The sequence below is a fragment of the Haplochromis burtoni genome, unplaced genomic scaffold, assembly GCF_018398535.1.
Source record: "Haplochromis burtoni strain Fernald_Lab_line unplaced genomic scaffold, NCSU_Asbu1 Contig_43, whole genome shotgun sequence".
NCBI classification, from domain to species: Eukaryota; Metazoa; Chordata; class Actinopteri; order Cichliformes; family Cichlidae; genus Haplochromis; species Haplochromis burtoni.
In genome coordinates, this window is record NW_024582404.1 from 2505831 (window position 1) to 2519676 (window position 13846).

General features: G+C 42.2%; 1 protein-coding gene across 2 annotated transcripts in view; it reads right to left on the reverse strand.

The window, feature by feature from the left end:
- smarca2 (SWI/SNF related, matrix associated, actin dependent regulator of chromatin, subfamily a, member 2) overlaps window positions 1-13846 on the reverse strand; it is a 57722-nt gene that overhangs the window by 21935 nt on the left and 21941 nt on the right. For both annotated transcript variants that reach the window (XM_005921928.2, XM_042220122.1), the window contains exons 17-24: window positions 11996-12062; window positions 11773-11883; window positions 10368-10610; window positions 8443-8556; window positions 7682-7786; window positions 6411-6497; window positions 5530-5576; window positions 3188-3354 (exon numbers count right to left, since the gene is read on the reverse strand). In XM_005921928.2, the coding sequence (XP_005921990.1) occupies window positions 3188-3354; window positions 5530-5576; window positions 6411-6497; window positions 7682-7786; window positions 8443-8556; window positions 10368-10610; window positions 11773-11883; window positions 11996-12062 (941 nt within the window). The remainder of the gene's footprint in view (window positions 1-3187; window positions 3355-5529; window positions 5577-6410; window positions 6498-7681; window positions 7787-8442; window positions 8557-10367; window positions 10611-11772; window positions 11884-11995; window positions 12063-13846) is intronic.

Genomic DNA, 13846 nt, shown 5'->3' on the forward strand with positions numbered 1-13846 from the left:
CAAAAAATTAGACAAGCAATTGGTACATCAACAGCAGATCCAGGATATGTACTGTGTCCACCAAAAAACTGTTTAAACACCATGAAACAGTTTCAACCTATTAACAGCAAAGACCTGGAGGACATCTTAGGTCAACTGAACTCCTCCTCCTGCTGTTTAGATGTCCTGCCAACAAGTTTTTTCAAAAAGGTCTCAAAGACTTTAGAGTCAGACCTGTTACAGATCGTCAACTTTTCTTTATTATCAGGTGTGTTTCCAGAATCACTAAAAACTGCTGTAATCAAACCTATACTGAAAAAGGACAATCTTGACAAGACACAAATGAACAACTACAGGCCGATCTCAAATCTCCCGTTTTTAAGTAAGATCATTGAAAAAGCAGTTTCTCAACAGCTCAGTTACTTCTTAAAACAGAATAACTGCTACGATGCCTTCCAGTCAGGTTTTAGACAGAACCACAGCACTGAAACCGCTCTGACCAAAGTGTTAATGACATATGTCTGAATACAGACAGTGGAAAAATGTCAGTCTTAGTTTTACTGGATCTCAGTGCAGCATTTGATACAGTTGACCACAACATATTACTCAAACGACTGGAGAACTGGGCAGGTCTTTCAGGAACTGTACTAAACTGGTTCAAAACATACTTAGAAAACAGGAAATACTTTGTATCAATAGGTAACTTCACATCTGAGCAGACAAGTATCACATGTGGAGTTCCCCAAGGTTCCATCTTGGGACCCCTTCTGTTTAACATCTACATGCTCCCACTGGCACAGATTATAAAAACAACAAAATAAACTATCACAGCTATGCAGATGACACACAAATATATATCACAATGTCACCAGGAGACCGAGGCCCTGTACAGGCTCTTGGTAAATGCATTGAGGAAATTAATGACTGGTTGTGCCACAATTTTCTCCAGCTAAACAAAAACAAAACTGAGGTAATAGTCTTTGGCGCCAAAGAAAAACGATTACAGGTCACCAGAGAACTTCAATCTATACACCTAAAAACCACAAACCAGGCGAGAAATTTGGGTGTAGTGATGGATGCAGACCTAAACTTAGAAAAACACATTAAGACAATAACAAATCAGCTTACTATCACCTCAAGAATATATCAAGGATAAAAGATCTGATGTCTCAACAGGACCTGGAAAAACTAGTCCATGCATTCATCTTTAGTAGGCTTGATTACTGTAACAGCATCTTTACAGGTCTACCTAAAAAATCAGTCAGACAACTACAGCTCATTCAGAACTCTGCTGCTCGAGTCCTCACTAAGACCAAAAAAGTGGACCACATCAGTCCAGCTCTGAGGTCTTTACACTGGCTGCCTGTACGTCAGAGGATAGACTTTAAAGTCCTGATGCTGGCTATAAAGCTCTGAATGGTTTAGGACCAAAATACATCAGTGACCTCCTGACCCAGTATGAACCTTCCAGATCCCTCAGGTCATCTGGATCCGGTCTTTTATCAGTTCCCAGAGTCAGAACCAGACACGGAGAAGCTGCATTCAGCTTTTATGCTCCTTATATCTGGAACAAACTCCCAGAAAGCCTCAGATCAGCTGAAACACTCAGTTTATTTAAATCCAGGTTGAAGACTCACCTGTTCTCAGCTGCATTTGAATAAAGCACCAAATCCACACTTTTAAGCTTAAATTTCAAAACTTACATTTAACTACTGATTTTATCTACTTGTTCTGATTTTATCTGTTTTGATTTTATATACTGTTGTTTGTTTGTTTGTTTGTTAATTAGTTATTGTTATTTGTTTGCTTGTTTTAATCAATTTTAAATCATGCTTTTTATTTGTTCTTGTTTCTAATGTCTCTGTAAAGCACTTTGAATCACCTTGTTGTTGAATTGTGCTATACAAATAAACTTGCCTTGCCTCTTATTCCACAAAAGGACAGAAGCATGATGTTTAAGTGGAAACTGCATCCAGGACAGAAACAACTGCATCATGCTGCTAACACAACTTCAGCTCTTTGCTAGCACCTGCACAGACAGCATGCTAACGCTAAGCTAGCCAAGACCCCAGAGTGATCTTAAAGCTGAGAGAGTGCTGACTCCAGCCCCCCGCCAGACCCTGAACTTCAACAGGTAACAAACTGATGAGCCGTCAGGCTGAAGCCTGTTTCTATCTGTTCATGTTTCTAAAGTAGAATCACCATGACGATCGCTTTGAAGTCTTTCTATAATGGTTTCCATCTTTGGTTTGTGTTCATACCTAAATACGAAGAGAAAAATCGTTCATTGTGTTGGTGTATGACAGTAATCTATATGTCTAGATTGTTAAATGGTAATTATGAGACGATGTTTCATGTCATTTTACGAAGAAGCACAAAAGTAATGTAACAAATTAAGTAATGTACTGCATTACTTTTAAGAAAATGTTCTGTGCAATATGTGCAACAGTTACTTTTTTTAACGATGACCCCAACACTGATCGCATCAAAGAGGGGAAAACCTCAAACATGCACAAACATTTGATCCACAGTATTTAAGTGTTATGTTTTTGATATGCTGCTAGTGATGGTGGTGACTCAAAGCAGAACCAGCGAGAACCCAGTGAGGACTGATAAGGAATAGACTCCAGTGTGGGAAACGAGGACGTGACTCGAGAACCTTTGGGATGTATCAGTGAATCTGAACCCACCAAACAGCACCAGAGTTTACCCAGTGGCTCACTAATGCCCCAGGACACCACATGCCGTCTCATCGGTTGTACGTCCAGATGTTGTCGAGAGTGCGTCCAGCCATGTGGGAGCAACTTTGATCAGCCTGAGACTTCAGCTTTTAACTCTGACATTTGGTGTGATTTTGAATCAAGTCGATCATTTTGCTCTCAGTAAATTAGACACAAAGAACATCCGTACAGGTTTTCAGCTCGAGTATTCGTGCATTGAGTCCCATGTGTGACTTCCACGGTTCCTTTTATTTTCTTGAGCAGTGCAATAATCCAGCAGCTCTAGCACTCACCACAAGGTGCTTTACTGTCTCAGGTAAAGATACTACAACATGAATCCCCTCACTGCATATCAACAAAACAAAGACAGGATCTGATTCTGTTTCCATTCAGCTTCTTTCAGGACTTTAAAATATGCTGATTCTGCCTTTGTCCTGATTCACAGGCTCAGCTCAGGACACCTCAAACAGATGTGTGTGTGAGCTCACCATCAAGACGCAAGTACTGAAAGTTGCGGTATCCGAAATAGTCCTCCATGATTGTCATGAGAGTGGTCATCTGGCAGAACAGCAGCACTCTGTGGTTGGTGGCCTGGAGCTTCGGTAGGATGCGATCGAGGAGCTCAAACTTCCCAGATGCTCTGTACAGATCAGGCCTGAGTGCAGACAGTAAAAACAAGAAATGGATCATAAACTTTTATTAATAGACTTTTAAAGCCTGCGTGGCATCTAGTGTGACAGCAGTGAATGGTTTCAAATTGGCCAATGAAAGCCTGACTCAGAGCAACAGCTGAGGCAGCTCTGGGCTTTTACATCATCTCTGTGAAAACATGTTCACTAAAGCTTTGAAGAACATTATGAAACATCCACACATTATCTGAGCTTTTTAATCTGTCCTCTGTCTCCTGGAACTTGAAGCTACTTTAATTTTTCTGTTTCTTCAGCGTGATTTGTTTATTAAACAGCTCCAATGGGTAATATGAGAATATACAGCTGGATTTCTTTCATTACCAAGACTGTGTTGTTAAAAACTCTGTCTCTGTCCATGGTTTGATTTCTTCACACGTGTGGATTCAAAAGCAGCTTTAGAAATATATTTACTCAGGAAATGGGTGACATGTTCGATCCTTATTTTCCCTGCTGTATGTCACTGAAACATCCTGCTCTGTTAACGAGCGTGCCACTGACCACAGGAGCTCCATGAAGAGACAAACATCAGTTAAACCCAAACACACAGGCGCTGATGTTAATTCTCTCTGAAAAACAGAGGATCTGTTCGCATTTTTAAAAGCTTGCTGCTGCTTACAGCAGGTATGAACAAGGACTTTTCAATAAATGAGTTTCTACAGTGGTTTTTATTATTCATCTTGTTTTATGTGCACGATGCATCTTTTATTAAGTAGCTTCTATAATGTTTTATTTTCTCTTTGCCTTGAATCATACTTTTTTTTTAACTAAAAGACTTTTCTGTTTATCGTGAACTATTTTTAGGTCAAGATACCAAAGCAGAGCAAAACTTTAACACCTCGCCCAACGTGAACGTTCCCAGTTCATGCAGCAAATAAGGTGATACTCCACTGGACACCCCCCATTCAGGTATGTTGAGGTGAATCACTGGTGACACCTATGCTATTTAAAACGACGTCAGTAATATGTTTTATAACGAGCGTGACGAAGGCTGCAAATAATAAGGTTTCAATTTACGATGAGAGCTTCTCGAGCTTTAACCTTTTCAGACTTTACGCTCTTCTTTGCACGCCGTGGAACCTTCACTGTCTCCACAAAAATGGGACAAAAGCACGCCTGTTTTACTGGAATGTTTTGTAGTGAAAATCCTGCAAAATTAGCGCTGTGCGATATGACCAACATCTCATATTCCCATATAAGACATTTATCGTCCAGACAACGATATAAATCACAAAAGTTTTACATTTTCTGTAAATTCTGTGAATCTCAGGCAGCTCGACTTGTTTTCAGCTGGGCGTCGTGTACCTGGAGTCGAGCGCTACATAAGTTGAAATGGCCGCAATTTCCTTTGTGAGCATTTATTGCACGCCGTGCTGCGGGGAAAAGCCTGTTCTGAGGTTTAGAGATCCTCGTGCCTGAAGCAGCATTAGGCGGCGAGCTTAACACTTCAAACTTTGACTCTCGCTCCAGCGCGCTGCATACCCCTTCCATGAAATCGGCGCTGTCTTTCACGTCGGGTTCACGTGTCCTGTTCCTGCAACACAGCAGGCTGTTTCTGGCATGTTCCAAAGCAAAGCTGCAATCTGTGATCTAAACGTGGACCCATTCTCACACGAGGGGTTTGAGGTGAACTGCCGCTGTGAATAATTGCTATCTGGTGCCAATTAGTGCCAAGCACAGCAGAGATGCAGCAATTATCTGACACGTTGGCTTCTTGCATGTGAAACCTCGTCCTCCTGAATTAGCTGTTAAATGATTATACACAAACTGACGAGCTCTATCACTGCACTCATGTAAACTGACGTAAACAATATTAATCATTCACTTTCATGTGTGGATTTTTTATCATTAATAACGATGAAATTAAAAGCAAACGTTCATGGCAGGAAATCCTGAATCTCTGCAGAACTAAATATAGCAGTTAAGTGCTTAACGATGTCTGAGCATCAATATGAGCTTAAATCACTGTTAAATCTTTATTTTACTTATTTACTCAGCCCATGCACGAGCATCTACAGCACTGCCTTAAATCAAATGTGTTTTTCAAAGCACAAAACAGATCGATTGGCCACTGTATTATTATGTTTTCATAACAGTAACAGTGCAACAGTGAAGGACACGAGGTGTTTGATCGTACGACTTACCCACTGATGATGCCGTTCGGATAGCCCAAGTGCTCAGCAAAGGATTCCTGCAATGGAGAACATCAACTAGTCAAAGCAACACAGACAACTAAGTCCTGTAAACGGCAAATATATGACTTCTTCTGAACATGTCACAAGATTTGCAACAACAGGCAGGTTTTGACCAGCTGATCTATCAGTTCTGTTTCTGTGTGGGGCCCTGAGAACATTAACAAACACAAGAACTAAACATCAATGAAAACCTTACTGTTTGATCACATTTACATGACTCTATCAGGACTTCAATCATGAGACTGAAGCAGTTACAGAGTCTGTTTGAATGAGCCTTTAAGGTTTTCAGCCTCTTGTGATGTTTCATCTGAGAACCGCCCCAGCATCCAAACAGATGGGCTCAAATGAGCGTCAGCCTCAAAGTCTACCAGCCTGATCAATTTCTGCAAACACCGCAAGCCATATGTTCTATTACTCCCTGCGAGAGCAAAGACGAGACGCTTAATGCTCTCCTGGCATCTGAGGAACTACTTTTACTTTTAAAGGCAATGTCCCAACAACACCATGAATCAGCTCGGCGTGGAACAAATATGGCTGATGTTGCCGTTAACTGCCATCACAAGCCAACACTTAGGAACTTTGGAAACAACCAATTTGTAGCAAATGTAACAGGACCAGGTGTTTAATGCTGGTGTTTGAGGCACGGTGAATCCTAGACTCCCCTCTAAAGCCACCGTGAACCAGCTCACTTGGAACAGCGGTAAAAGCCAGGGACACAGATGTGATCAATGATCTGCTTCTCTGAGCTGAAACCTAAATATCACAATCCAGTAAATGTGCAACAGTTTGAAATCAACATAAAATACTCTAGCAAACAATCCCACACTCACTTCAATGTGCTGGAACATGTACGGGTGGTTGCAGATCTTCTTCAGCTGCATGATGGTGTTCATTAAGGTCTTTGCTCCACCTTTGCCCTGCAGAAATGTATGAGAGATAAAATGAGTAAAAAAGACCCAAACAGTCTGGATATGCTGATGCTACTAATCACCTACAAGACCTTATTTTAATTATTAACTATTTTTTAAAAACTTGTGGGAAGTGAAAACCAGGTGTGAACGAAGTTTTGACCGATCCAACATTTGTTTAAGGAACCACGTTCTGATTGATTTGGAGCCGTGTTTGCAGCTTCCTGAGGAGCAGAGCGGTGCCGACTCCGTCAGAACTCTGTGTTTGGTCTTTACCAACTCATGAAGGAAGGATTTCCTCAGCTTCTAAAATAAGTGGGGACAGTCAGCGTGCACTGGGCTGTTAGAGCGTTTTCAGTTAATAAAAGAAGATGAAAATCTGTCACGAAGCTCAATAAAGTCAAAAGGAGATTCAGATTCAGGAGGCATTTCTTGTCCCAGTTGCACCCGACCCCTAACGTACCTCCTGCGGGTGGTGGGCCATCAGGAGAATGGACCCATGTCCCTTTTCGGCTGTGCCCGGCCGGGCCCCATGGACTAAGGCCCAGCCACCAGACGCTCACCCTCGGACACCCTCCCTGGGCCTGGCTCCAGGGCGGGGCCCCGGTAACCCCATCCCAGGCAGGGTGAACTGTTCCCTTGATTGGGCTTCTGAATCGCCCTTTGTCTGGTCTCTCACCCAGGACCAACTTGCCATGGGAGACCCTGCCAGGGGGTAGAAGCCCCCGGACAACAAAGCTCCTGGGATCCCTGGGACACACAAACCCTCCACCACGATAAGGCAGCGATTCTCAGAGGGGCTCTTCCCCCCTTTACATGGTCATATTGATGAGCACAATCGTGACGCATCCATGGACAGCACATTGAAAAACTTCTTTACAAGGTCTTGGACGTAGGTAACACTGACTAGTTTGTTTTGAACGCAGATCATGGGCAGAATATTCCCGCGAGTGCTTTGGTTAAAAGAAATTAAACTAAAGCTGGAAATTAAAATGTAGCTTCAGGAGTCAAATTAAATTTATAATATCCAATTAAATTATGCAAACATAGCAAATGTGCACTCAAAGAAAGTTCAAGGTCCTTCTAATGTCAAACAGCAGGCAAATCACTGCAGACTCTTCCCAAAGGCTTTGTCGACACACACAGACAGAACAAAGCGACACAGCGGAGCCACCGAGGAGCTGACGATCTACCTTCTTGTCTTTCTCTGAGCCGTCAGTGAGGAGGATGCCTTTCTGCATGTGGCGGTACAGAACCTTCTGTATGGCAGACATGTCACACTTTATGACATACTCCACCTGTGAACGACAACATAAATAATTAAATGAAACTCCAGCGGCACAGTGGTGTCTTTTCAATAGTGAGGCTGTTTGAGCCAAATCCACAATCCCCATCAGTCAGCTCAGCACTGACGAAATACACTAATGAGAATGAAAATAAAGGCATAAAGAATAATACCAAAGAACGAGCTGTGAGGTTGTGCTTCAGCTTACAAAGTCATCTCCTTCAAAATCTTTCATTCTTTTTAATAACTATGAATGGTCAGAAGAAGGCTACGGATAATTTCCTGTCATCAGTTAAGGTGTCTGGCTCTGGGTCACAACAGTTAAGCAATGCAACCGTAGAAGTTGATAACAATGTGTTTAGGTCACACAGACTACTTTATCTCCTTTTCTTCAATTACTTTCTGAAACCCCTCCGGCACAGTGTGGCCAGGAGCTCGATGCAGTACTTACAAACCTGCAGCTTCAATTACTTTGGAAAGCAGGAATGTTGCATCCAAGGTCAGCAAAGACTATCCCGTTCCTCAAAGTGTAAAAACAGCTGCATGTAACCTTGAAATCAGCTCAATAGGAGCGACTTACACATGCATTACATACAAACAGCAGTGCAGGTTTGGTGCACTGAGAACTCTGCAGCGTCCTAAATCAGCATTCAGTCGTGTTAACCTCACCTTCTCTGGCAGCTGAGACTCCACCTCTTTCTTCAGCCTGCGCAGGAGAAACGGGCGGAGCACTTTGTGCAGACGCCGGATGATCAAGATGGTTTCCTCCTCGTTTAAGTCAACCTGAAGACGTCAGAAAGAGTGAGAGACGACGCCTCGCAGCTGCTTGTTTCACGCAGAGTGACGAGATTCCTACCTGCCGACATGCTGCTTTAAGCTAAACCGTCATTTAACCCAGAAGTAAAACTCTTAAGAGAAAGAAGCTCTTTTGCATGTGTTTCCTTGGCCAACTAAGGTTGTTATTATCACGCCATGTTCTGCATGGCGTGATAAACGAGAGCTCCTGGAAGAAACCCATGCTGGCACACAAAGAACATGCAAATTCCAGACAGAAGGGTCCGGCCTGTTTCCAACCACTGACTCACTCTGCTGCCATTATTACACATCACTTAAAAACTAATTGATGATAAGAAGCGTGCCTGAATCCACTTTTTCCTTAAGGGTGCCTTTTTAATTAAAAATTGTTATGTTTGGCCACGGTGCGTCTGTTGCACCCAGGGCACCAAATTGTTTTTCATGAACTAAAACAGCTACTACTAATGCAGGAAAGCAAAAATACGCTTAAATATTCTTTTCCTAAATCATGCAACGCTTGTACAGCTGGAAATGAGCAGAACGGGTTCCCTTTAGTAAAACGAAAACTTATTTTTCAGCTTAGAAATCATCTATAACTTTTAATTACATGCATCTAGAAAAGTAATATGAGACGAGCTGTATGTAATCTAAAGATGAAACGTTGAACTTGGTGGGAGCGGGCACTGCTACGGGGGATTTGAAAGTTTTGCCTACTCCCACATGTTTGATATGACACGACCCCAAAGGGCTGTGTCCTCTCCTAGCATTGAACCGGGACCTTTGTCCAAACCGCAGTCCCATGACTGCTGAAACTGCAAACTCTCGATGTCAGAGCACAGACAGATATCAGAGACCACTTCCATGCTGGCTACCGCTCGTTCAGCCTACTGCGCTCTGGAAGACGGTGCAGAAGCATCGAAAGCAGTTGAAACCGCTTCTAAATGTAGAGAAGGACAGGAAATGTCACTCCTATAGTGACGACACCCAGAATAACTCTCGGGTGTCTATTTATTGAAATCTTTTACTTTTTGAATCCTGCCTCTTTTTTGGAGACTCACTGAACTTTCCAGGGGCAGGAAATAAAATTCCCCGTGGATACTCAGAATTACATTCAGAACACTTCCAGAGTCTTAATGCAGTGGGTATAAAAACATTCTCCCTTATGCATTTAAATAAGCCGTGTTAAATTTTAGATATGAATGACCTCCCTTTGCTTCCTTGCCAGGAGTAATGAAACATGTGACTGCTGCAAAGAAAAGCAGTGAGCTGAGGGGAACAGATGGAAGCAGCTCCATTTAACAGCTTTAAATGGGAAGTATTTCTGTGTTCAGTAAAAATCAGCCCATTGCAGGAAGAAAAGGCTGAAAATACAGTTTTTAAAAGGATTTCAGTTATTACACAGAAGCTTTGGCATTTTCTGATAATGAATGATAATGTCTGTACTTATCATCACTTTAAAAGTTTTAAGTGGCCTTGATCCAAATGACATGAAGGACTTATTAACCATTTATGTGCCCGAGGTTCCTTCTGATGGTTCCTGCCCTGAGTGAGATCACGACAGCAGCCAAACTGTAAAACTTCTTCAGTCTCTTTAATCACAGAGCTTTCAGGAATGATTCGTCTCTTTCTGATATCTCCTTTGTAAATTTATACTACATGACAACACAAAATGCATTATGTATTATTATTTGATCTACGAAGGTTAAAACTAATTATTAACTTGATTTGCAAAACCCAGACTTCAGCATCAGCCAGTGTTAGCTTAAAACTAAAACACTGGTAGCTCTCCTGGCACCTACCCTCTCTCCTGTCATGGCGAAGGGTGCGTTAAACCACTGCTCGAAGGTGCTGCAGCACTTGAAGATGGTGGGCAGCAGGAAGTTGAGCAGGGCCCACAGCTCGGGCAGCTTGTTCTGCAGAGGAGTCCCGGTGAGGAGCAGCCGACGGGGGGCCACGTAGTGCGTGTTCAGCACCTGTGTCAGTTTACAGTGGTGGTTCTTCATGCGGTGACCCTCGTCAACGATCATGTACTTCCAGCGAATCTGTAGGAGACACAAAACAGAACCCGAGTGCAAATTAGCATTTTAAATATTTCAGTTTGTGTCTCAGTCGTCACTGCAGGATTTTGATTTTGCACTTTGACGACTGTCAGGCTGCAGAATAATTCTAAATACAAACAACAAGCTTCTGACTCCGCCTTTTATTTAGCGTGTTTATGACACACGTTCTCATCTGACCCGATGAAATCTTTGTGCCCCTGTCATATAATGTGTATTATGAGCACAAAAAAGCTGTAAAATGTCAATAAAAACAGAATTCACTGATCGCAGATCTCATATTTTACTCACAACAGAACAGAGAAAACATATTACGTGTTTCAACTGAACAAATGCACAATTTTAGGTGAAACATTGGCTCATTTTGATTTTGATGGCAGCAACACATCTGAAAAACAGTCCGAGTGGGGGCAACAAAAGGCCGGAAGCTTTCCTCCAGCTGCTGCGCTCCTCAGCTCCAGATGTTTGATGATGTGGGCTGATGTTAAAATAAGAGAGGATGCTGCACAGCGGCAAACTGTTGTTTTGGAGACATATTGCTGCCATCAGATACAAAATGAACAATTATTTCACTCGGTTTAAACATTTGATGTGTTTTCTGTGTTTTGTTGTGAATAAAATACAGTTTTGTAAGATTTGCACATCACTGTGTTCTAGTTACATTTCACACAGGAGTCAGGTTTGTTCATCGCAAGTAATAAAACTTGGTGTTATTGCAAAACCTTTATGTTAATAAAATACAATTACTGCCAGATGCACATATTTAACCTTTAAAAAGCCTCGAGTGAGAAAAACAAAAATCTGAATTTTAGCTGAAGATGAAAAGTTTGTTCATTAATAACAACAAAATGTACAAAGTGCAAAAGCGAGTCAGTGAATAATGCACGATGCATGACTTATTCAACTGAAGAGATGAAAAGCAAAGTGAGGAAACATCTCTCAAATTACTGCATGAAACAAACAACAATCACAGTTCTGCTGCTTTTCCAGACTTTTTGCTGATTTGAGCTTCGGCAGCAGCGGTGGATGGAAGCTCACCATAATTTCCTTTTGCTCATTTTGTGGATATTTGTGATGGAGATGCTGCAACAGGGTTCACGTTAGGAAGCAGATTACAGATAGAAGAAAGAGGTTTGATCCTTTTCACCTTAGCCAGTATATGCTTGTCTTTGATGATGTATTCATAGGTGGTCAGCAAGACGTTGAACTTCCCGCTGCGGAGCTGAGGCACCAGCCCACGACGCAAAGCAGGGGTGCCCTAATATGTGGAGAGACATAGAAGAGACAACGTTCTGTCGTAAAAAGCAGAAAATCTGAACATCTGTGATGTGAAAAAAGAGACTAGACTAAAAAACAGAGATTTGTCTCACCTTGTAAGCAATCTTAACCACAGACGGAGCCCATTTGTCAAGCTCATAGACCCAGTTAGACAAGGTCCTGAAAACAGCATTTAAATGTGGTCAGAATGTTTTTAGCAGTAAAGGCAGAGTCTTCAAAGACGACAGATTCATCAACACTTCATTTACAAAAACAACCAAAGAAACCATGAAAATGCACAAAAGCAGAGACTTGATGAGCTCTTGCTCAGTGGCACACTGGGACAAACTGCTGTGTGCTAAAAAACAGACAGTTTTAGGCTTTACTCCATATTTGCACACTACGCATATTCAAGAGCACGTTACACACAGTGGCCTTGAGCAGCGAATTAAGCCTCCGCTCAGCTTCCATCACTTAGAAAGAAAAAGTGCTCTGCTCATTAATCATTAAAAAGTAGGCTTGCTTCTAAAAACACAACCATTGTTCACTCTAATCTTCCAACACCTGCAGTTAGAAACCAACATTAAAAGGAATAACAATTAAAAAGCCGAGTGTTTTCCTGCACTCTGCACAAGGCGCACACTTTCATCAGCCTTAAACCACTTTGAATTTTCACCCTTGAACAACAGCACGCTGGTTTCCTGCTGTTTGTAAGTGAAAAACAATGAGGGGAATCACACACTTCATGAAGCTGGATCAGTAATCGGACATATTCCCACACTCTGAAAACAGTTTATTTCGACCACACCCCGTAAAGTCATCAGTTATTCACATTATCAGATATTATTTTGTAATGGACAACAATGCATTATGGGTTGTTTCTAGCCTTAATGTTGCACAGTTATAAAGTGTTCGTGAGGACTGTGTGAGCGGCCCCACACATGAAATAAATACAAGCCTCTCTACTCATCATTAAAACTGCCATCAAATAATTTGGCTCCTTTGACCCTATAATGAGATGCACACACGGCCTTGTACTAAAATTCTGCATCTTTATTCGGGCCAAAAACACACTCAGACATGCTAATTATCCTCCTGTGCTGTTTTAGCAGGTTAAAAAACTAAACTGTGGCAGAGGTGAGGTCTTTGGCTCTGCAGCAGGGGAGCGGTGGTGCAGCAGGCGTAATCAGGTCTCTCCCTTTTTAGTGACGCCGGGAGCTGGTGACAAGCTGATTGATTGGACCGAAGACTGTGCTAAACCCAAAAAGTACTGTGAAAGCACAGTAAAGAAAAGAAAGCCATAACCAGAACACCGTGTGGTTTGAGGGGCGTGCAGGGTCACATAAACGTTATTGATGATGTAATGCCTCTGTCCTGCTGCAGTCACTAGAGCAGTGATGTCATATCCAGGTGGTATCTCTCCCACAGGGCAAGCTTCCATTAGCAGTTAGCATGAACTTCACTGCTTTGGCTACATGAGATGTTCTGATTACTCAGAGCAATGATTCATTTCTCCTGCAGTTTAAATGTTGAATGACGAGCTGCACCCGTCCCTAGCGTACTCTCTCAGGTTATTTCAATAACACAATCTGAGTGCCAAGCAGCTGCACTGACGTATCTGAATAAATGCAATTTGATTGGCTGAACTTTTCTCTGCACCTTGCCTCAATTATCACAGGCAAAGCAAACCAGCAGCTCCACAATTCAGAAGAGAAGCGAGACCTGAAAGACGTATGTGTGAGTGTCTGTCCGTGCCTCCATCCGCCTCATACTAACAGGAAGTGGCCTAAGAAGACCAATTTAACTTCAATAACAATAAGCACCTTCGTGCACAATGCATTTTTAATGCAGCTGTGAGCAGCTGGACCCTTTCCACACTGCAAAGTGAAAAATATCTGCAGTAGTATTCTCGTACCCTGTTTAGTATGCACTGTACTTGATATTGTTAGAATAATTACGAAGCA